Genomic DNA, 25,515 nt, shown 5'->3' with positions numbered 1-25,515 from the left:
GAAAATAAAAACAAAACTGAAATACAATATTTATAACATTACAAGTATTTATATGTATTATATATGCCCATAATCTTCTGGAAAATAAACCATCAGTAACTGAGAATTTCTCCACGTAAACTGAAAAAATATTCTGATAGGGAAGGAGAGGAAGAAAATGGATGTGCTATAGTTACAATATACAAATCATATTTTATAAGAAGGAAGAACTTGTTTTTTCTTCCCTGGGCCTGGAATTTTATATTTCTTACACAACTAAAAATAAACTGGCAAGTATAGAAAATGCTCAAAAGCAGGTTTTTGGGTTTTTTTTTTTAAGTAATGCAATTTAAAATTTGGCTCTCTACTTAAATTTGGTTTAAATAACCTTTGTTTCTTCTCCTAGATTCTACAGCTTACTCAGAGTACATGGAAGCAATGATGAAGTCTAAATGCTTCCATCACGAACAACTGAATATATTCCTATAACCATTTTTGGAGCTATTTGGAGTTGGTGGATGCCAACTATCAAAATACTTGAGTCAAGGGTACACAGAAACTCAGCTAACTGGCCTTGGGTCACCCAGTTAGTGTCAGGTATCTTAACTCAGTATTCCCTTGCACTTCTCAAATAATTCAAGCTCCTAAATGCACAGATATGAAACTTGGCATAGTTTTCAAGATCTCAATCCATTAAAACTGGCATCAGTCTAAATTTGCCTTTAATTGCTGCTGCTGCTGCTGCTAAGTCGCTTCAGTCGTGTCCGACTCTGTGCGACCCCATAGACGGCAGCCCACCAGGCTCCCCCATCCCCGGGATTCTCAAGGTAAGAACACTGGAGTGGGTTGCCATTTCCATCTCCAATGCATGAAAGCGAAAAGTGAAAGTGAAGTCGCTCAGTTGTGTCCAACCCTTAGCGACCCCATGGACTTCAGCCTTCCAGGCTCCTCCGTCCATGGGATTTTCCAGGCAAGAGTACTGGAGTGGGGTGCCATTGCCTTCTCCATTTAATTACTACAGAATGCATAAAATACTGCATGAAGAAAAGATTTTAAATTGACCCCAAAAATGAGATACAGGGGAAAAAAATAATAAACCAGAGAAGAAAAAGAGAAGACTGGCACTTAAAATATGTATTTGCCCAACGTTAGGAGTTTAATTAATCCCAAATAGTATTGCTTTTCTGCAATTCCATTCAGGGTCTAGAAAAATTCCATTGTTTTAATTCAAATGACATCAAACTATGGGGCCCAGATTAAATTTTTTAAAAATCTAAAAGAACAGTAATGCTTTGTATCCTCAAAATCACTACTTGAGTTTTGCATACAATAATTTCAAAGCATTTTTCTTTTTTCATAGCTGTCAGTACAAGGCCCCGAAGAGGTTACTGGAAGTGACCATTTCAATTTTCAAAAACACATTCGCATACATACATTCTTACCATGCCAGGTAAGAATACTAATATAACTTCAAGTTTAAAGTATGTCATCAAAATAATAAGTGACCTGAGCAAGTTACTGGGCATCCAGTCAATGAGAGATGCAAGAACAAGTTCCACAGGGAAAGTTCCTACTATACTTCTCATGCTTATTTTAGATTTAGAAAAATCAGCAAAGCATTTCTAATCCAAGGGTCTGAAATTACCGGGACTTGCATGCTTTTTTTCTCTTTTATAATCAAGGTTCATGTCTTAAAGAAGTGAGTTGCCATTTTCTCCTGTTTGCTTAAATGGAATAAATAGCTACTGAAAGAAACCAAGGACCCAAAGACAATAATTATTTTTTTAAAACTTTTAGGTTCTCTACACAATTTATACATTTCAAACTAAGACTTCTTTTATGAATAAGAAACTTACTCAAACAACCCATAAAGAATTATTCCAGTGAAAAGAACTAACCTAACCTCTTAAGCTAATGGCCACAATGATCAAATTGTAAATTTCGTTATCTGCCTGAGTCAAAGAAAACAGCTGACTCAAAAGTGATTTAAGGATTGCCTCAGAGTGATATACCTTGGCCAAAAATGAATCAAGATTTGCTTTGTATTAAAAAAAAGTAACTGAAATATACACTTCTACTTAGTTTATTTTTAGTTAAGATTACTGCAAATATTTATAAGCAATGTGTGCTAGTTTATACTTTCTTCGTCATTTTTCTTTTTGGATAAATTCAGCTTAAAAAACTATCAAAATCAGTGTTAATAATAATCACAGTGTAAGTAAATGAAACACAGAAAACAAATGTTTAGAGAACATACCAGGATTGTGGATACGATCCAAAAGCTTCACAGAGCGTGCACTAACAACGCCCCCAACATGCACAAGGAATCCAGGAGGAAATGCCGTCAGGGTGAAAAATGGAAATTCCTAGTAGAAAGAATGGGGGAAAAATATGCCTGACCATGTGTGAAGTACAAATGCATGCCTGTTAAAAAGCCTGTCATAAAGAAATGAATTCTACCCCTTAACAAAAGGCTACCAATTATACATTACAGATGCTTTGTAATGAAAAGCTTCCTTGGATGTTGAGTTCCCAATCCATTTTCCCATATGTATTATGTTATAGAGAATCCAAACACCTTTTTTATCACTTCTAAACGAGAAAAAAAAAAAAAAATTCTCAGAGTTTCAATTTGAGATATTTGAACACACTCTTCCTTCCTCTCAATCGCCTATTGCGATCCAACTTAGCAATGAGATGGGGAATCTGCCAGAACCACAATCCACGTCTACTTCTCGACGGGGCAGAGTCTCCCTCAGACACCTACCCTGTTCCAGGCTACTGGCAGACTCTGAAGTTCTGGGGCAGGAGGTCTAAAACAAGGTGGGGCTGAGGGAGGAGGAGGGAGAGGATGAGCAGAGCAGGTTAACCCTACATTGAAAGGTGAAGAGAAGAGCCAATGTCAAGTTCAGGTAGGCAGAGAATTATTGTGTGGGCTTATTTCCTCTATCAACAAGGGGGCAGCAGGAAAAAAAATCTAAATATATAAATGCAAATTAAGAAGGGAGAGGTATGTAGATGACAGCAAGGGAGGCAATCAAATTCTACAAGTTCTTCCAAGATTTATTCTCCTCTCTCTCTCTCTCTCTCTCGGACATCAAATTTGTCAACTTAGAAAAGTTCGACTCTTTGCCAGGCTCCTCTGTCCATGGCATTTTCCAGGCAATAGCACTGGAGTGGATTGCCATTTCCTTCTCCAGGGAACTTCCCGATCCAGGGATCGAACCCAGGTCTCCCACATTATAGACAGACGCTTAACCGTCTGAGCCACCAGGGAAGTCTAGAAATGAAGAGATGCAGGCAACAGAGAAATGGTAAAGCAGAGAAAGAAAATGTACTGAAACAGCAGCCAAAGGAAAGGAGAGTTCCTGAGGCCGCTCATATGATAAAAACTGGATGCAAGAAAGGAAAACAATATCCGACCTGTCTGGCGGCCAAGATTAACGTAGCTCACTTAACCACAAGTCACTTAGCAGTAGCCTCAGCTATTCAGAACATAACTGAGAACTGGAAAGTAAGCAAAACAGAGCTCTCAACAATCAAACGAACTGTTAAAGTTGCAAGGACTAAACTTCATGTATTTCATTCCTAAGAGATCCCCATAGACTATATTCATACAATGATATACGGTAATTACAAGTGTATAACATTACAATTATATTCTAAAATCTACTGGTATCTTTTTTTTCTGGGCCATAGCAGATTAAATGCAGCAAATAAAAGTTGGGAGATAAAGAGATACAGAATACTACAAGAAGCAGGCACATTAACCACAGCAAGACTACTGACTGGCTGTTTAAAGCATGGGGATATGAACTGACCATAATTCACACAGCAAAGCAACTTGGAGTCATTTAGCACACAGGCAAACAGTCCTGCACACCCCAATAACCCATGAGGTATAGTATTAAAATATATATACATGTGTGAGTGCGTGTGTGCACACACACACTCATATTCAGAAATAAATTCATTAAAATTTAAAAATAATCTTTAACAAAGGCAAGAAAAACCTATGCTATGTAAAAAGGGAGTAAAAAAACAGTGGAAGTGGACAGGTTTGACCCAGTTGATAGGTAGAGGCCCCCTTATTTCCACCTAAATTTTTTACATATAAATTTTAAATGAGAAATGTACAGATAAGCTCATACTATTGGAAACATGAGTCTTTTGTTCAGTCTCTGAGTTGTGTCCTTAAGATCCTTAAGATTTGTTTTTAATTTTAAAATTTTAAAATTTCCTCAAACTACTGTGGTAAAGCCCAAAAAGCATGTTACACTTTATCTTTATATTTAACATTTTAAATATTTTGGATAACAGACAGTGAAAATGCAAATTTTGGAAGCTAAATGGAACGTAGTACTTCCACCTAAACTTGAGAAATAAGTAAATTCCATGCTAGAAATATGCATATAAGATTTTAGATAAGATAGAAAAAGAAAATGAACCTAAATGATTTTTCTATTTGGGAGTCTCTGACCCTTCTCCCCAAACTTCAGAATATGGAAGAACAGGATGGGGAGACAGGATCTGGAGACAGCTCACTCCAGAGCTGGTCAGAGCAGAAGTAGTAGGGACCAGCTGACCTCAGAGGTGGACGATGCCCTGCCAACTTAAGACTCTGTCCTAACTGTCCCCAGTTCATCCAGGCAGCACACTCCCCCAGTTTAACACAAAACTTAACCTTGGAGGGACTTCCCTGAAAGTTCAGTGCTTAGGACTGGCATTTTCACTGCAGGGGGCATGAGTTCCACCCACGGTTAGGGCTAGGATCCCGCATGCCACAGGGCGTGGCCAAAAACCAACCAACAAACTTAACCTAGAATTAAAATGGCATTGTTATTCAACCCAAACTATGATTGGCAAACAACACTTTCAGAAGAGCTTACCGCCAGTATCTCAACTGAAGGTTAAATAGCTGTCCTCCCACCAGCATCACCAGTAACTATTATGGAGCACTTCCAATGTGCCAGTCCTGTACACAGTACCTCAAAACTAGGCTTCACAGACGTTACCATACCCTGAGATGGATGTCCTATCAAATCCAGGGTTCAGGTGAAACACTGAAATGAGGAGGCCTACACTCTCTGAGCCACAAACTTTGTCACCTGGCTTCTTACCATTGCTGGTTAAATCACTGAGTAAAAGAATTGATTTTAATCTCTATAGTCTATTACTACACCTGATGAATCCATAGGCTCTCCTCCACTGAAAAGGACAGCTTCGTTAAGATCCGCCCAAGCACACCCTGCCTTCAGTGTCCAGATGGGAATGCCAGGGACCACATTTTCTCTGGAAAGCCCTTATTTTGCCCTGTGGAGCCTAGATAAGACTTCATACATTGATGCTTTGACATAAGCCAAGTGCATGCAGCATAAATCATTTAATAGCATGTGTTCAGAGGCAGGCTACTTGAAAATTCTGAGAACAAATGGAATTTTTTTTAAAGATTTAAATAGGATTTTTCTCAAAAGATATTTAATCAATTTCATTTTTTGAAATCAGAGATTTTTTTATTATCCCAAGACACCACAGAAAACTTTCTAGATACAAAACTCCCCACTAGGTTCCTACAATGATTTATCATATAATTTTATCCCTACTTCAAAAAAGATCATAATTTATCAAAAGAATCCATTTTAAATCTAAGTTTTCCAAAGTGGGTTCCTAACAGGCATTTTAAATGGAAGGACTTCATGGTAAAATACATTTGGGAAATACTAAACTAAACTAAGTCAATTAGGATTCTTTATTGAAGAAAAATATACATTCCAGAATCTAAAAAGTAACTTCATTTTTCTGGCAAGTTAAAAAAGAATCATATTGGAAAAATAAATCTATTTGCTTCACAGCAAATACTTCACAGGCAGAACCTTAATCTAAACTTTTACCTCCCAATAATCTGATACCAATTACCACGATCTTGTCAATTCATTTTTTAATGCTTTTGTGAGGAAGAAAAAAGCACTTTTATTTTTGATAACTGCTACTTGAGTAACTCAAAATAAAAGACGATGGACAAATAAAGTTCCTCTTTTCCACAAGAAACAAAAGGCCATATAATATATTAAGGGTAGCAAGGGGCAGAAGTGAGTATTTTAAAAATGAATATATAAAATGATAAATAGATCATATGTTCAACTTGATCTAGTGTTCAACTTGGCAGAGTTAAAGCATCAGTGACCACATATAGGAAGAATTCTACATTATTTCTGCACAAATTTTCCCATACTGATGGCAGCCACAGGTAAATGGGGAAGCCAAGCATGACAATGCTTTTTCTACCCATTATGTACACAGGGTAGAGAGGGAGGCTCACACATACAACTCACTGCCACTGCAAGGTTTGATAATGTAAATATATTGCCAACTGAGGTTTACAGAGTGGTAAACGAAAACTATAGACCTCCACGTCTCTGCTGCTAATGCCTCGAGGATTATCTAGTAATGTATGTCTAATGTGTTAATGCGCCCAAAAGTTTAAGAATGTTTGAAAGCATATTTGAAAACATAAATTTTATCCAAACTAAATCCAAAACCTTTTCAATGATTAGTATTTCTTTTGTCTTTTAAAACTAGGTGCTTTTTAAAGCTCTTAGTACAGACAGGAGAGTCATGGACTCAACACACAGGCAAAGTCTCATTATATCAAACGTCAAGGCAAGTCAAGTTTCTCTGTTCATGTGAATTCTAGAATGGTAATTAGATTACAGAAAATATTCCTAGCGTAAGGGACTCCAGAAAATGTAAAACTGGGAGGGGGTAGGCAATAAGAGTTCTCTGGCCTAAAAACTGTAAGTGACACACACACTTTAACTCTGATCCTCTTCCCCACGCTGTTAGTCTTTCTTTATATTTGGTTTCAATGTATAGTTTGAATGTTTAGGTGAGCTACTTGATGGCAGCCGTTGGCACGATATGCCTGCCGATGTAAGAGTAGTAGCTCAAAGGCAAAGAACCAGGTACCACCCAAGTCCTACCAAAGTCCCAAGTTTAGTTCAGCTCTGTTCTCTCCAGACTTTCATAACAGGCAAACTACACGCATAGATACTTTCAGCACACGGAAAGGAAGTCTAAAAAAATTACTTGTTGTATTGTTTATAATAATAGCATCTGAGAAACACTCTTGTTGAAAGCCAACTTCTAGCAAATAAATACCTTTGTTTTATAAAATGCATCCTTTTACAGGCATTTGATACGTTTCATCTTTTTTTTTTACTGTAGTATAAAACGGAACATGTAAAAGAAAATTCTGTAAATGCTTGTAACTTCCAAATCAGACATAATGAAAGCTATGGAACTGTGCCTTAAAATAACTGACATGACATATAAAACCATGCACTGTATTAGTTAGGGGGGAAAAAAAAATGAGTCTCATAGTGCCATTAAATTAAAACAAAAAACAAACAATTTTGCATTATAAAAAGAAAAAAAGCTGGCAACATTTGTTAAATGCTTAAATAAAACTTAAATGACCAAGATTAAAACTAGAAAAGCTACCAATACATGAAATAGGCTCTCACACATGTTCAGAAACATACCCGCCTTCTACAGAACCTATGAGGCGATCCTCCCTTAGCAATGAAGTTTATACAAAAAAATAAAGAGAGAAAATCATCCAAACACTTTAGCTCTTCATACAACATATTTAATTAAATAAATTTACAGTACTTAATACAGATGTATTCACATACTGAACAATCATATTATCTATGTTAATCTGTAAAAATATGGAATCTGCATTTCTTAATCCCAAAGAGACTGGCCACTGATAAAATTCATCTCAGCAAATCTATATTAATATACTAAAGAATTATTTTTAATACAACACTAATAAACTTTTTTCTAGAAAATTATCCACTATTTCCTTTTATATATTAAACTGTAATGTAAAATTAGAAATGATTTCATTATTCAGTGGATATTTCCAAATAGACTATTTCTAATATAACTTTGGGAGATAAGACCAAAATAGTTATAGAATTATTCCAAATTAAAAGTAATCATTTATAAGCAAATTATTATGATACCTTTTGGACTGAAATTATAATATTAATCAAAACTAGTATATGGAAACAAGTAAGTACATAGAAGCATGAGAATAAAATCATATTAACAGTGTAAGAAGAAAGAATATTGAGTGAACCTTACCCTCTGTTCCAATGCTGATTGAGTCTGTTGTCTTAAAAGAGCTTTAAAGGGCCCCCCTTCTTTTCCAGCACTACCACTTCCCATTCCTACAGAACATCAGTATGTAAATAACGACCAAAAACAACTAGAGACATAGAAAGTTTAATTGCATTTATCTTCATAAATATCATGAACAAAATCTGTTAAAAACAAAAATCTAAACATTTTAAGTATTTGTGATGGCAACTAAGCACATACTCTTTTTTATTCACAAGGTTTTCTTTAGAAGCAAGATGTCAAAATTCTGATCACAGTGAGTGTGGACTTAATTTATTCTAAAAATCATTTTTAAAATTACATTAAGGTGATAAACTTTTTAATGTAATACTCAATTTTAAAAGCTGAATCTTCTAATAAAAAAATCAATGTAATATCAATTATTTATACCCTGCTAACAAGTGAAAAGTACTAAAAGAAATAAGAGAAACATTAAATGTTTGTTTCAAACTAAATATATATATATAGAGAAAGCACTAATTGAGCTTAAAATACTCCAAAATTCTCTAAGGAGTATGAATTTTAGGCAATTTTGAAATATAGTCACATCTATTTTCTGATAATTTTGCATTCATAAACATAATATTCATTACAAAATAGCACTAATATTCATATCATAACACTCATTTGCAAAAACTGACATAAAGTTTTTAAAAACTAAAAATTGCAGACATAGAATAGACACATCACAAATGTACATGGTTATGGATGAAAGAATTACATTTCCCAAGCTCTTAGACGTATTTATTTTTAAGGCATAAGTTTAAATGTCTTTCCTTATTTTGTTCTTTTGATAGTACTAATAGACCAACTATGGTCAAAGAATTAAAGAAAGCAGGGGGCAGGTGAGAAGCCAGTGCTCTACAAACTAAAATTAATAATTTAGTCCCACCTTTTAAATCTGAAGATACATGCAAGCATATTTACTACAATGACTTAAGAAAGGAACTAATTTACTTTTATATTTTTAGCTGTTCTTGGATAAGGAAACAAAGTTAGCATGTGTATAGTCCCATTTTGTTCTTTAAAAATTAAAAAGAAATGTATTTTTCTTGTAGTAACCTAAACATAATTTTTAGAGACTATACAATACTAAACACAGAAACAAAACTAAGATCTTCATATGAAGCATATTGAAAGCCATGAAATAAAATGTAATTTGGGAAAGATAAACGAAATATCAGAAAATAGAGCAGAATAACTTGAAAATTAATGCAATGGACAAGAAAAAAAATAGATAATGAAAGAATATCACTAAAATGAGACTTAAACTGATTCAAACAGAATAATTTACTAATGTAACCATATGGTTTAGCAACATGATGGCATAGGTCCAACGTGAATGGAGTTGGTGTGAAGGGAAAGAAAGTAAAAGCATCTAGAACAGAAATTCTAGTAATGAGAACCTAATAATTACTGGAAATATGCAGCTCTAAGCACTTAGACATACAATTTTTAATACATAAGATTATTTAGCAGAATATCCATAATTATCCATCAAGTAATCCTCAATCGTGTTCTCATGGTAATTTTACTGTCCGCCAATAAGAAAAATAAGAAATACATCCTGTGTCAAATACTCAATACTTCTGTATAGTATGAAATAATTAATTTTTTTCAAAAATGATTTCGAATAAAGGGATTAAAAAGCTGACATAATATGATCCTACCAGAAGCAGCCAGGAACAGCTCTTCACTGAAAGAAACACTTTTCCTCAGAACTGGGCTGACAAGGCTAGAAGGATGAGGGGGAAGGCTAGATTCCGAGAGGAGGAGACAGGACTTTTTAAGATGAAGGGACCCACAAGGGAGAGAGGGGGAGCTGGGACACAGGTAAATCCTAGGCCCCTGTGGGTAAGGTGCTGTGGAGGAAAGTAGCAGAGAAAAGATGCAGATTCAGAAGATGACCAGAAAATGCAGGATAAGGAAAGCAATGGTGAAGCAAAACGTAACAGTAAAATGAACTGTAAAATGCGTACACAAATTACAGTAAGCATATGAAGTCATTAGCAAGATCATCTGTTCAACGTAATAGAAATAAAAGGCATAGTCTAAAACTTAACAAAACCTTTACAAACTCTGCACTCATTAAACATTTTTAAATCGATCAACAGGATTTTATGCCATTCTGATTACTTTTAGCTGACTCCTTAAAAACATTTAAATTACTTCCCATTTTTTTGCTTAAGACTGTTTAAGGTCAAAATGTATCACATTTTTTAAAGCCAGAAATTTGTTGTCTCAAATACAAAAACCTTTTTAAAGAGGTAAGAGTATAGTTCTTCCAATGTTACTAGCTAAAACACATGACTTATGAGTATTTTAATTGAATTTTTAAAAAATCAAACACCTGCTACCACATTAAGCAGATAGCCATCATTAAGTTTAAATAAATACAATATTAACTACAGGATGTATGTTAATGCTTTTCTTTTTCCTCTAAAATTTTAAATACTCAAATCTGATCATAGCACTGTTTGCATTTACAAAGATCTGAGTACCTGAGAGTCAAAGGAATATGCTCTGAACCACAAAAAACACACATGGCAAAAAGCCTGATCAAAAAAAAGTAAAAATTAGCTTGAGTCAGATGTCACATCAGTATCTTAACACTAGCATTCTAAAATTCCACTTCTCCTAGTTGAATACTTGAAAAAAAAACATGAAAATAAAATCTGGTAAAATGTCAAAAAATAAAAATCTACAGAAATAAGTGTGAAATTTTTTTAAAACAAGACTCATCTGAAGGTGGATGAGAGCTTTATCTACAAACAGAAAAACAACTTTCTCAGTCTAAGTTCTATTAACTTTATTCTATTCTGTTTTTGTTTCCCAATGTACATATAATTATCAATCATGAGCAACCAATCTATCATGAAATACATGCTGACCTACAGCTCTAGAAATTTTAGAACATTCACAATTTTGGCACTTTCAATCTCCATGAAAAATAGGAATACTTCCTAGTGGCTCAGACGATAAAGAATCTGCCTGCAATGCAGGAGACCTGGGTTCAATCCCTGGGTCAGGAAGACCCCCTGGAGAAGGGAATGGCAACCCACCCCAGTATTCTTGCCTGGAGAATCCCATGGACAGAGGAGCCTGGCGGGCTATAGCCCATGCAGTTGCAAAGAGGCAGACAGGACTGAGCAACTAACACTTTCACTTTCACTTTTTCAGAAGTATTAAGGACCCATGATTAGGACAAGCACCTAAAAACTGTTAATATCCTATGAAAATGCAACTGATGTAGTGAATAATTACAGGCAAAACAAAATAATTTACTTAGAAGCAGCTTATATAGAAATACATGAGAACAATACTTTTTTTGTAAATGAATTTTTAAAAACCAAAAATTTGGAGCTAGAAAATACGAAAAAAGTTTCCATTGATAATACAATTGATTGCCTACTAGAAAGCTAAGGGAATAGAAGTCTGGTTTGGTTAATTTATTACTTGACAATCTTCACTAGATTTGGTTTTCCTGATCAATTAAAAAGAAACAGAAAGACAAAGGAAAATACTTTAAAAAATGTGTCTGTAGCATGGCAAAAAAAAGATAAGGAATACTGAAAAGTGGCTTGGAATACAAAAATGAACAAGCAGTGGACAAAGTCTCAAAAAATTAAGAAACTACTCATCAAATGTTATGCTACGTCCTTATTGTTTTGATATTATGAATCTCAAAGCCAGAATCTTATTCTTTACTTAAAAACAAAATTTAAAAAAACAAAACAAAAAAAAACACCCCCAATTCCCTACAATTTCAATGATTCTGTTTTTATGACACCAATATGGTTAAGATGCCACATTCCACAGCATCCATTACTATCAAATATCACATTTGTTTTTGTTCATAGTTATACATGTAAAAATAAAGTAATGCTTTTCAAAGAATTAGGTATTAATAATTATCTTCTTTACATTTTGTGACTACATTTATAAAAAATAATATTGTGTCTGGTGGTGGTGGTTTAGTCACTAAACTGTGTCCAACTCTTGTGACCCTATGGACCCTAGTCTGCCAGGTGCCTCCACCCATGGTATTTCTCAGGCAAGAATACTAGAGTCTGCTGTTATTTCCTTCTCCAGATATTATGACTACAGGCTTTTTAAAAACACCCTATCTTTACTTTGAAAGTAGCACTGGTTCTAGAATTAGATTTCTTCTCCTTATTTTCATAAAATCTGGGGTCCTTCTAAATTTCTTGTCTAACATAAAAATAGTTACTAAAGATTACAAATTAAAAATAACACATGAACTAGGCAAAACGTTTTCCTCAATCTGTCAAGGAAACTCCCAAACATGCTATTTGCAAAAACTGCAAACGATTAACTTTTAAATGTTTCATTTATCTTTTATTTTTCTTAAGAATATTAATTTGATGATTTAAATAAGCTAATTTTATTTTAAGGCATAAGAAACTAATTTGATTCATTAATCAATTTTTATCATAAAACATATTCACAAAACTGAGAGATCAGCAAAATACAAATAGGAGAGGGAAAAATTATAAACTTCATATACTGAGAAATATGCAAGAATAAGTAAAGCATAAATGCTATTTTCTAACCTAGAGAATACGACTAGCAAAACCAAACATTTTAAATAAAAGCTAATAAATATATATACTCCAGTATAACAATATCAGCTGTTCTTAAGGTTTTTTTCATAATAAAATCTTAGAATTAAATTTCAAAATAGAAACAATGAATTCAAAACTGTTTATACTGCATGAGGAACTGGACTGCAAGCTACTAGTGTTACTTTCTATTCAAATGCTTTGAGATGTTATTCCTCTTAATTTGAGCATGAAATGAAAAATATCTACATGCAAAAATAAATCCTGGACTTCATATCTAAACTATAGTTAAATCAACAAAATGTCATGCTTTAAACAAAATAACTTCTGAACTATACAAAGTTTTCACATTTTAATTGTAATCACTGAAAATGATCAGTATTTCCATTAGCTTTTAACTTAAATGCCAAAAACAGGAAGAAAGGCTTGGATGGAAAGCTAATAAGGAACAAAAAACAAATTTGGAAAATAAAAGAAAAAAAGAAAAGGTGAGTGGAAGTGCCTTACCAGTTTTGGGTGTCAAACTCAAATCTGTGTCAGAAGAAGAGGACTGTCGACTGTAGGACTTGGAAGGTGAAAAGGAATAAGTTTGGTTTTTCAGAGGGGTTGAGGGTCCTGATGAGTGAGTATTGGGATTGGGATCTTCATTGAAGGGAATCCTGCCAGAAGAAGGTGGAGAAATATTAAGCAATCATGTGCCAAAGGACCTGACAGAGGCAGCATGATCCAAACACCAGGGAAGGATTGGGGCAGGGCCAGTAGTCATTTCTTAAATGTGGAGCTGGGTCTGAGGCCAAAGGCATCCAACTGTTGTTTAACCATTCACCATTCTCCAGATAAGTAATTATCTGCATTGAAACAGTTAATAAGCCAAGGGAAAAAGCAAAAAAGCATGAAATGGCAGACTCAAGGGGTAAAAAAATATTAAAAGAAGAAATAAACAAAAAGGATCAATACATGATTAAAAATATTTTCAAACAAACAATGCTTTTTTAAGTTACAAAATAAAAAATGGTGACTGCAAATGGTGTGTGTAAATATTCACAATAGTTTTTATATTTGCACACACAGGTATCTTGGGAAAAAAACATGTTTCCTTATCCTATAGCATCAAGAGTGCCACAGCTAAAAACACAGCAGAGTGGAAAATGAATATAGTTACACAGAGACATCGCATTTTATGCACAAGAGTCGCTTACCTGTTTTCCAATAGCTCTCTTCCACAGAACGAAACAGACCCTACTGTAACAAGCTTTGTACATAAAGAAAATAAGCAAATTGGAAGCTTTGGCAGCTATTTCATTTAGATTCCAATTATCTATTTTATTTCTAATGCAGAAATAATGGCAAAAATAAACACTGGAAGATTCTCCCAAAACTCACAGTATCTATATGTATGTGTATATATATGTACGTGTATATATATGTGTGTGTATATATATATATACACACACACACAAGATAGGGGTCTTAGAGGATCTATGGAAGAGACTTTGGAAGCTGGAAGAACACTTTCACTTCCATGTAGTTAGAGCCTCTGCGGTGGCTAAATACAGGATTCTTCACTGCCGCTGGACTAGGAGTGAGAAAAGGAGGAAGCAAAGACTAGCGGGGGCCTGCCTACGCTACCTGCCTGCCTGCCTGCCCTCTGCAGCCACTCTGCCCGTGGCCTGCTTCCCCAGCTCTGGAGTCTGAGCAGTCTCGTACCAGTATAGATGAGAGTGGGAACAGACACAGAGAAGTTCTGAGTAAGTCGTGAGCCAGTAGCAGTGTGAATTGGGCTGTTGTGAGTCGAGCGGCATCCATGGCTTGGAGGATGAACCAGCGGAGACCTGAGGGAGTTTGTGGTCAAAGTGGAAGAAAAGAAAACAATACATACAACAGATAGCAAAGTTATGTTAAAACAGTTTAAAATGAGCTTTAGTTAGGGGAGAGGAATTATTTTTTTAATCCCTAGCATGCACAAAACAAGTTGAGATAAAAAAGAAGAGCTAGATATTAATTTGTTAGGAATCAGATTAATAAATTATGACTGTGAATAGAAAAACAGCAAGCAGAACTGTCAGTGGAATTAAATAAGAAAAAGACTATGATTTGGATTTTCAGTTACTTTAAAATGCCTGTTATTATTTTGATCATCACTGAGCTTACTGAACAGTATTTCAGGAAGAAAATACCCATAAAAATGAAAGTCAAATATGAAGTTCTTACACGGACTTTGAAACTGAGATATGAATAATTGCTAATATAATTAATTATATTTTTCTATAAAGAAAGTTTAATAACAGAACTGTTTCTATCTAGAATATCAAGACTGGGGTACATTAGAATATGAAAAATGACAGCATAAAGATAAATAAGTGAATAGAATGTATATATATGTATATCCAATCATCCATATTTCTGCACACCAAATATCTACCTTAAAATCAGGTTACAATGGGAACAAAACAAAGCAAAGGAACACTACTCTTAAAAAAATAAAAACATTAAACAATATAAATGACTCTTCTGTAACTTTCAAACAGAAAATATTATTTAAACTTAAACAGAATTTATTTCAACTAAATTCTAAACTGAAACTTTGTAGGATATCAACTATATCTTGCAACAGATCACATCTATGTACATGTAAAGATACATATTTAGACCAGATACACAGATATACATTCATCTATGACATTTAAAATTTTCACAAAGAAATTTAGCTGAAAGAGCAGTTTCAATGGATGGCCAAAAAGGAGAGGAAAAAAGGCATATTATATAATTAAGAATCCTGGACTTCATATAATCAATTATTTCACTGTGCAATTCCTTCCCTTATGTTTCTCCCAATGGGGAGAAACAAATAAGTGACTATACTCTGAAAAGCTCTCATGCTCCCATTTTTTAGAATTCAAATTAATAGTAGTTTAAGAGCCCAACTTTTCCTGGCCTTTCTTCCTTTTCCATCTCCCAGTAAACATTCCCAAGTCACAGTTTGTCAAGATTCAAACATGAGTTCTCATTAACTGGCAACAGTGGTCCTTTACAGACCATCTACTTTCTGAAAATATCACTGCTTTTACTGCAGGACAAATGTTTCTGCTTTTGTTGCTAACTTAAATTTTTAAGTGTTTAATGGATAAAAATCAAATATCTCATGGGTGACCAATTTCTATACAAGCAACTAAGTGAGGTTTTGTTTTTTTCTTTCTCTGCTCCAGAGACTAATGGTTAAAAAGTATAAGAATCAGTGCCATACAGAGGAGAAACTATAACTAAAAGCTCCTAAAAAGTACTTTTTAAAAAAGAGTAGGGAATTGATAAATCATATTTAAATGCACTTTCTACCATTAAGATAGTTCAACTAGGAAACACCAAAGAGATTTATACTCTGTAATACACTAAACATCTAAAATGAAAACAAACTGATGGAGTAGAACACATGGTTAATAAAAGCAAAATAAAATGAACACTGTTAAATGTTCAAATTATTACATCGAATTAAAATCCAAGCATAGTGGAAGGAGCATCACCATAATGTATTCTTGGAGCCCTAATTCTTATTGGTCTTATATGAGAGGTTGCCTTACAAGAATATGTCAGTGGTATTTCTTAACATTAAGTCCATTCAGACAAGAACATAATCCAAATTACCTTTATCAAATTCCTGTCTAGAATCAACAAAGTTAAAATTAAATAGCAAAGTAATACAATCAGATGACTCATAAAACAATTTTAAACTAGCACCCAAACTAATTCTTTATCAAAAAGACAAAGAAGCTGGTTGAAAGCGTTTTTTTTTTTTTTTTAAATAACGTGACTTAAGTAATAAGATGCCATCAGAAAATCTTAATGAAGCCACTTAAATTCTTCATGGTGTGAATATCTGAAAATTTAAGGCAAATGGCTGCAACAAAATTAGAAAAAAGAGAAAACTTAGACAAGCTCAGGTTTACTATAAATGGAACTCTCCCTGAATGCAGGCAAAATGTATTTCTCTACTATCCATATATCATTTTAAGACAACAACAGGTACTGCAGCTTTATTTCCACTAAGTAATTTAGTGAAAAGAGGAAAACTTCAGACATCACAGTTGTAAAGGCCAGGCCCCTTCAGGCAGTACAGATAAAGCAGGAGGGTGGCGGAAGGAGGAGGGACCCAGGTCTTCAAGTAAATTTGCTATGGAAAGAAAAAAATCTCAATCCCCCAAAAGGTTATACCTGCCATCTGACTTCATCTATAGCATAAGGTAGTTCACAGCTTTTTTAAGACATATTTTAAATGGAATATAAAGCAAATTCACTCAATTTATTTAAAACAATTACACATCAATACTTCTAAATAAAATTAGGTAGCATACGCAATACTGTCCTCCCTCTTGTGACTAAAATTTAATTCAAATAACTAAAGGTCAGCAGAAAGAAATAATTAAAAAGAGTTAAGTTGAGACAAAGAGAAAAATTTCACCTTTATAAAGACTGTTGGAAAAAACATTGTGATTGCTTTCTAGGCAACCTCTCTTTACTGCTGAACTAGGAAACATTTTGGGTTTTTTTACTACAGAACTCTGACTCCCTGATGATGAAAGTCAGAGGTCAGCACACTACACAGTACAGACCAAATCCATCTTGCCATCCATTTTTCAAAAATAAGTAAGTTTTATTGGAATGAAAGACACACCCATGCATTTGCAAACTACTGTTGGCTGCTTTCTTGCAACAAGAGCAAAGTTGAGTCCTTGCTATTCCCATTCTGGTCATTTACCAAAACAAGTTTTTTGACCTGTGATCTACAAGAATCTCTAGAGCAATGGCTCTCAGTGGAAATACTATCAGCATTTTTAGTATTTTAAACAAGTCTTTGTTATATAGAGTTGTCCCTTGCTCTGCAGAACAGGCAGCATTTCTGGTCTCCAACAGAATCATCCACCTTACCCCAGACATTACAACAGAAACTTTTCATTTCAAGTACTCCTTCTTGATAGCACCACCACCATGTTGAGAATCTCTGCCTTAAGCACAAACGATGACACATAAGCCAAATCAAGCCAACAGAAATGTTTTGTTGGATCAGATGGAGTTTTTTTTTTTTTAATGTGAGACTCTAACTTCCTAAACTCCCTAAAGGTCAAAATCAACTAAACTTCCTAAAGGTCAAAATCACCAAATTCCTTTTTTTTTTAATTTTTTTTGATAAACAAAGATCAAAACTATATGTCCAGTGCATGAAATATTTACTATCTATTTACTATTTGGTCTTTTACAGAAAAAGTTTGCCAACATCTGCTCTATGTAGTCCCAGTATTCACCATTTAATTATACCCAATTATTTTATTTATATAAATTGCTTGACCTCTGTAGACACTGAAGTTTCAGACCCCTGAACAGGTCTCTTCCCTGCTGTCTATACTATGTTGCTAATAATATGCATAATTGGATTATGAGGTATGGGGTATTAACCATTTCCCATAAAACAAGTAAAATTCCCCACAATGCATAAAAGTTCATTTTATGCTTTAGGTACACAGTGCCTAAAGATGTAGAACAAGTTTAATTATACATTATTTAATATGAATTTCACAAGACAGTATAAAAAATACTAGAAAGATCTAAGTTTCAAATTGTGATAGTCATCTCTGATAAGTAAAATTGCCACAGGAAAAAATGTATTTTGAACAACTCTACTGTTCCAAATCAAATGAAAATATGTAAGCAAAAGATAAAAAGCTCCATAAGAACAATTCATCAATTCATACTTACTCCTTCATTTCTTTGGACGGGGAATTACATGCAGGAAGGAATGCTGCTGGGCTACTTAATTTATCCAGCGTACACGCTGTTCCTATGGCTCGTACCACTAACCCAGATTCGCCTTCCAGATCAAAACACTGTAAGTACCCAACAACCGCATTTCCTCTCATTTCAAGAACTTTTAAGCCAATCTTCCTCTGCAGTTCACCTACAAAAAAGGGAAGAAAATTCAGTCAGCTTTTTATCTGTATGTTTCAAAATACAAAGCTGGGTATGGTGGTGATTTGAAAGAGTTCAGAAAAATCACAGATTTTGAGAACTTGAAGGGAACCTAGAAGATTACCTGGTACATACTCCTATAGTCAAGGAGGTAAGATATTACTAGCTACATTTTACAGATGTGCTAAGTAAGGTTCACTCATTCGTGCATTCATTTACTAAATAATTTCTCACCGTATACTGTGCGCCTGGCATTCTTTTCTTCTGTGCTAGAGATACAGAGGGGAACAAGAAAGATAAAGCCCTAAAACTAGTGGGATTTACATACTAGGGGGAGAAACAGATAAAAAACAAGTAAACAAGTATTATATATAATATAAATAAAATACATAGAATATACAGCACATAATATACTCTAATATATTATAAATAAATATAATAAGTTATATATTTCTTAATATGTAGACTAAATACAAAAAACATTTAATTAAATTAATATATTAACAGTAACATATTAAATATAACATGCATATGCATTCAAACATTAAATATTTATAAATATTTAAAATTTCATCAATTATATTAAAAATTTATAAATATTAAGTACATGTTTAATATACTTAATAATATATTAATAACTATAAATATATCTATATTTCTATTTAAATATGCAAATTTATTATAAACACATTTGTGTTTATTATCTGATATATATGAGAGAATGAATGTATGTGCGTGTGTGTGTGCGTATGCAGTCACACACACAATACATATAAATACAAACTTTAGATGGAAATAAGTTCTTCAAAGGAAAATAAAGTAATGGGGTAAGAGTGGCAGGGGAGTAGGGGATAAAAGGAGATATAAATTGTCAGAGAAGGACTATGAAAAGACATTTAAACAAAAAGCCTAGGGGCTTTCCTGGTGGCTCAGCAGTAAAGAATCTGCCCACAATACAGGAAAAATTATCTATTATGTAGGAGACGTGGGTTCAGTCCCTGGGTTGGAAGAGTCCCTGGAGGAGGGCATGGCAACCCAGTCCAGTATTCTTGCCAGGATAATGCCATGGACAGAGGAGTCTGGTGGGCTGCAGTCCATGGGCTTGCAAAGAGTCAGACACCACTGAAATAACTGAGCACGCACGCAAACAGGAAGCCTCAGAGAGATCACCTAAGCTCTGCATACAAATAAACACTCAAAGGAGGGAAACTACTTCCCTCTCTTCCACTTCATAAGCGCAATTTCCTTTCACCACCTAGAAAAAAGGAACCAAAAGCTTCTGATTCAGATTTCTTGTTATAAGACAACAATGCACATGTGTTTAGCAGAATGGGGCCAAGGATAGGGAAACAGTCAGTTACAATTCAGTCTTCATTGTAAAGTTTTAGTAAAATGTCAAAAGGAAGTGAAGAATTCTCGAGGATTAAGTCAATCAGCCATGAAGTTATTATTATTATTTTTCAAATACCTGACATTAAAGAAATGAGCCTCTGTCTGGCCTCATTTGATGCCCTTGGCGTGCGAATTCGATCAATCCACTGATACTCTGGGTCTTCATTGACCACAAGTTCTTCTACAAATCCATGAATTATTACAGCTCTATAGCATTTTGGAATGGATGTTGCTGTTAAAAAAAATTATTTATTATGCTCTGTTTATCACAAAGTTAAATTCAACCCTTTAAAAATGTACAACTAGTTCTTACCTTGTGGATACATACTACAAGAACATCTTTGACTCTGATAACCTCAGTATAATCATAATAATATTTCCAATCAAACAACTGATTCTAATGATTCTTGATTAGAATAATATTAGAATATTATTATTCGAATAATATTAGAATAATCAAGAATCAATTGATTCTTCCAATCTATTGATTCTAATGATTATTCTTAGAAACAATAATTTTCTTTCATGAGGCTTCTCACCTTTCTCATATAAGCATAGTAGATACAAACTTTACTTTTATAATACAGAAAATAGCTACACACCATCTTAAGTAGTATTCAATACAGAATATAAAAAAAGTCAAAATTCAACTGAGCTAAGTAGGTATTATACAAAAAATCAGAAAGCAGATAATGAATACCAAAAACCTTTAATTACTGGAAGCCCTTTTAAAAAGTTTAAAAACACCTCATAATGCAGCCTCAAAAATCACACTATTACCTTTCTGACTTAATCTGAGAAGTCCTACAGGTTTGTAGTTCCTAATAATCCATGGCTCCATGGCCAACTGGTTCAGTAATCACTACACTACTTAACAGACTCATTCAATACTGAGAACAACAAAGCTCAGTGGATTTATCAAAAAGGGGAGAATTCGAGAATTCACACTTTCTCAACCAATAAAAAAAATGCCATTAATATCAACATCTGGGAAACAAATCTGATAAGGTTACATGTGTGGCGTATTTACACTTAATTCATATAGGCTGTTCAAAATCAGACAATACTGACATGGAGCCATTTGTGGTGAAGTCATTAGTTTCAAGCCATTCATGTACCTTGAAACGAACTCAATTATTTAGGCGTTTTCAACCTTGTTAGTTCAGGCTGGCTATGAATTGCCCAGAACTGCTTAATTGCAACCCCATATTTCATGGCATTTGTAGGGCTCCATACCTGTAGGTGTTTATGTCGTTCTGGATAGTACCACAGTACTCCACTCCTATCTTTTAGCATCCTATACCAGCATAAAATGCCACTGGATTTTTCTTTTTTGGGACAGTTAGTCAAAGCTTAATTATAGTCAGATCTTTTACACATTTGACAAAAATAACTTGTTCTAATTTATGAAAAAAATGTAATAGGCAATAAAATATTAATTTTTATAAAATAAGACAAACATGTGCAAATTATTTTAAGATTTTGTTGACTACTGGTACAAGAGTAAAACTCAAACCAGATGAGTAGCTTGCAATCTTCTCTATAAGTTAGTGTCCTGTAATTATGCTTTTTAAATAATTCTGCTTTTTAAAGCCATGTCAGACTTCTGCAAGATATACATGTCCATCCACCACAAATGGTTCCACATCTATATTGTCTGATTTTGAACAACCTATTTGAATTAGGTCTGAATATTCCACACATGTAGCCTCATCCAGTATGTTTCCCAAATGTAGATATTAATGGGATTTGTCTTCATTGATTGAGAAAGTGCAACAAGTTCTCTCCCCTCGTGTTGTCTCTCTGACCACTGACTACCTGCTGACATCAAGATAGCGTAGGCTATGTTCAAATACAGTATATCAGCTGTTTTATATCACAATGTTTTATATTACACATGGGCTCACACCTAGTTTAAGAATGCACTGATTTTCTTTCAACATGTAGCCTGGATGAACTGTGGGCTCATTATATATCAGTTTGGGTTTATTCCCTTAATTATTGCATTTTGAGTTAAGACTGTACCAAATGCTAGCACACTTTGCATTCCCATATCTAATTTCTCTAAGGCTGAATTAATTTGTTGCATTGCAGGAAAAAACTTTTCACCTTTATCTTCAATCTTGTTTCCAGTCATTCTTAAATATTTCTTATGTAGTGCTTTACCAATCAATTCTCCACCTCAAACCCAGTATCACTAAACATAAGGTTTAAGTAAATATTCTCTCATTAACATATGGATTCTTCTTTAAAAATTCTGAAAGATTCAAAAATCCTCACCTGTTACTCTTTCTAATGGTGTTAAGTACTGTAAGCCGCAGTGACTAATGTGATTCCTTCTAATCACGCTCTGTGGGCCTGGGCAGAGGCTGGCATAGAGACTAGAGAAGTCAGGGAAGGGGGGAACAACCAAAGGCAGCCTCCCTGTAGGCCACAGGGACATCGTCATGACAACCACATGCACAGACATGCCCTACTGGATTTTTCTAGAAAAAACTTTCTATGAACTTGTGAAAATTGGCTATCATCTACTTTAAAATCAGATAAGTTTCCAGAACTACAGCAATTAGTTTTGAAAAACTAGCAATTTTCTCTTTGACATTAAGACCGAAGTGTAATAGGTTTTCTGTCAGCCTTCTGAAATATTAATTTGATTTCTCACAGTTAACATATTTATTAATACATTTTCATATTTATTAATATAAATATGTATAAATTAACAAAATTTCTCATATTTATTAATAAATGCATTAAATTTCCTGTAAAATGAGTAATAAAATATATTTACTTACTGCAAAAGAATTTGACTCCACATGATGACTGCCTGAATCGATTTAAATCATTGAAGAGGTCTACTTTGACAACTACATTGATTTCCCCACGGATACCTGTAATTTCAAAAGGAAAATCAAGTTTCTACCTTTAGAAAATAAAGTATAATTAAATAATCAGCAAATAAATGCCAATTAATGATTTTAAAATAATGTATCAATCATAATAGCAATGCTAACCTTGTTTCCTAATTATTTTTATTCTACAGATGCTCTAAGTAAATATTGTTCCCAACTTATTTTACCATTTTAAATATCAGTAAAAATACAGAATATGAATAATGTCACAATACACACAAATCTCATCAAATATCTTACTTCTTATAATAAACTACTATCGATGGAATTGCCAGATCAAAAATGTAAAATAGGCAAAAAGTACAAGACTGTAGGCAGAAGTATCTGCCAGTTTCTTATGGGTCCATCTGCCCTTTTAAAGAGATGACATTATTTTTAGGTTAGTGGTTCTCAACTTTTTGATCACTGGGCCCCTCTAATCTCAAAAACTATTGAGGATCTCAAAGAGTCTTTGTCTATGTGGGTCAAAACCTATCTTCAATATTTACCATGTTACAAATCTAAACTGAGAATTCAGAAAAATATTTACTTATTACTTCATTTAAACAGGAAATCTATTTATGTCAAAATAAACATTTTTATAAAAATAACTATATTTTGAAAAACAAAAAAATGTTTAATGATATGAATGGCATTACATTTTTTTGAACCTTTATAGTGCGTAACTTAATGAAATATTTAGATTCTCATTTCTGCTCTGCATTCAGTGTGTGGTAACATGATATTATCATCAGATCAGATCAGATCAGATCAGTCGCTCAGTCATGTCCGACTCTTTGCGACCCCAGGAATCGCAGCACGCCAGGCCTCCCTGTCCATCACCAACTCCCGGAGTTCACCAAGACTCACGTCCATCGAGTCAGTGATGCCATCCAGCCATCTCATCCTCTGTCGTCCCCTTCTCCTCTTGCCCCCAATCCCTCCCACCATCAGAGTCTTTTCCAATGAGTCAACTCTTTGCATGAGGTGGCCAAAGTACTGGAGTTTCAGCTTTAGCATCATTCCTTCTAAAGAAATCCTAGGGCTGATCTCCTTTGCAATGGACTGGTTGGATCTCCTTGCAGTCCAAGGGACTCTCAAGAGTCTTCTCCAACACCACAGTTCAAAAGCATCAATTCTTTGGCGCTCAGCCTTCTTCACAGTCCAACTCTCACATCCATACATGACCACAGGAAAAACCATAGCCTTGACTAGACGAACCTTTGTTGGCAAAGTAATGTCTCTGCTTTTGAATATGCTATCTAAGATACCTCTACAAAGCTCCATTGTACCCTCGTAAGAAAATGAGGCTAAAAATGGCAAACGACATACATGTAAGTATCATGCCGAAAACAGTTCTCATCTCACTTCTCAGGGCCTGTGAAAGTATCTCAGGGACACACAGATGTCCCTAGACCATACTTTGAGAACTTTACTTTAGGTAACAAAAAGCCTTTGAACACTTTTCTTCCTTTCAAGAATTTTTACAAAGTTTCAAAATCATTCATTTTAAAGTATGCTTTAGAAACAGAGTACTAATATTAGATGATTTTCAAATGATGTATTTGCTTATTATATTGCACAAATTCAGCAAGCATTATTCCAAATTACGGTCAGAAAAGTTACAATTCTACCAACAATACATACTACCACATGTCTATTAAAACAAAAGTCATATTTTTAAAAAAACCAAATTTAGCACAAAAGTCTTTAAGATAAATTAAAAGATTGTGAGGACTTCCCTGGTGGTCCAGTGATTAAGTATAGGCCTGCCAATGGGGACATGGGTTCAAATCCGTGGTCCAGGAAAACCCCATATGACACCCAGGGCAACACCCATGCACCACAACTGCTGAGCCTGAGCTCTGGAACCCATGAGCCACAACCACTGAAGCCCGGGCACCTGGAGCCCATGCTCCATAACAACAGAGAAGCCCTCACTTACCTCAACTAGAGAAAAGCCCACGCAGCAACAAAGACCTGGCACGACCAAAAATAATTTTGAAGATTTAATTTTTTAAAAAACATCGTGACTTATTTTCTTAAAATGTACTGCTTACCGTGAATGGTATCATAAATTGGAAACCATCCTGAGATGACAGTTGCAGCCTCACTGTAGAGTAAAGGATCAATGTCAATGTACACTTTACCAATGGCATCGTTTGCACTATATGTATCATGGTCAAGAACTGTGATCTGGAGAGGTTCATCCTGTAAATCTTCATCATCCACCTAAAAAAGGATACTTTAAAAGTTAAATCTTATAATAAAAATATAATAAAAATCTTCATTACCATAAATGTATGCATAATGTAGAAGATTACTTATCTCTGGGGAAAAAAAAATCACACAGATTTATCTCCAAGTAAAGGTAGAGAGACTAGTCATCAGAGAAATGCAGAAGAAAACCAATGAGATACCACCTCACATTTACATTCTTTGTATTAAAATGGTCATCAAGTCTGGTGAAGTCTACCTCAAAAATCTACATATCTTCCTTTGGTACAGTTCAAAGTAAAAAAATGCAAATG

The 25,515-nt window shown here is 34.3% G+C and overlaps 1 protein-coding gene across 9 annotated transcripts in view; it reads right to left on the bottom strand.

Annotated features, from left to right (window-relative positions):
• C2CD5 (C2 calcium dependent domain containing 5) overlaps positions 1 to 25,515 on the bottom strand; it is a 91,832-nt gene that overhangs the window by 51,640 nt on the left and 14,677 nt on the right. For 6 of the 9 annotated variants that reach the window (XM_086404046.1, XM_086404047.1, XM_086404048.1 and 3 more), the window contains exons 4-10: positions 25,045 to 25,216; positions 22,889 to 22,984; positions 20,173 to 20,328; positions 18,495 to 18,693; positions 13,257 to 13,408; positions 8,131 to 8,216; positions 2,237 to 2,345 (exon numbers count right to left, since the gene is read on the bottom strand). In XM_086404046.1, the coding sequence (XP_086260172.1) occupies positions 2,237 to 2,345; positions 8,131 to 8,216; positions 13,257 to 13,408; positions 18,495 to 18,693; positions 20,173 to 20,328; positions 22,889 to 22,984; positions 25,045 to 25,216 (970 nt within the window). Of the gene's footprint in view, positions 1 to 2,236; positions 2,346 to 7,520; positions 8,217 to 9,836; positions 10,029 to 13,256; positions 13,409 to 18,494; positions 18,694 to 20,172; positions 20,329 to 22,888; positions 22,985 to 25,044; positions 25,217 to 25,515 lie in introns of those variants that run through there. The other 3 variants (XM_086404052.1, XM_086404053.1, XM_086404054.1) reach the window with 2 other exon arrangements.

Source organism: Bos grunniens, chromosome 5 (genome assembly GCF_055505025.1).
Source record: "Bos grunniens cultivar Pamir isolate PY7600 chromosome 5, Bosgru_T2T1.0, whole genome shotgun sequence".
Classification (NCBI taxonomy): domain Eukaryota; kingdom Metazoa; phylum Chordata; class Mammalia; order Artiodactyla; family Bovidae; genus Bos; species Bos grunniens.
Note: the sequence above shows the minus strand (reverse complement) of the source record. Positions and strands in the feature narration are given on the sequence as shown.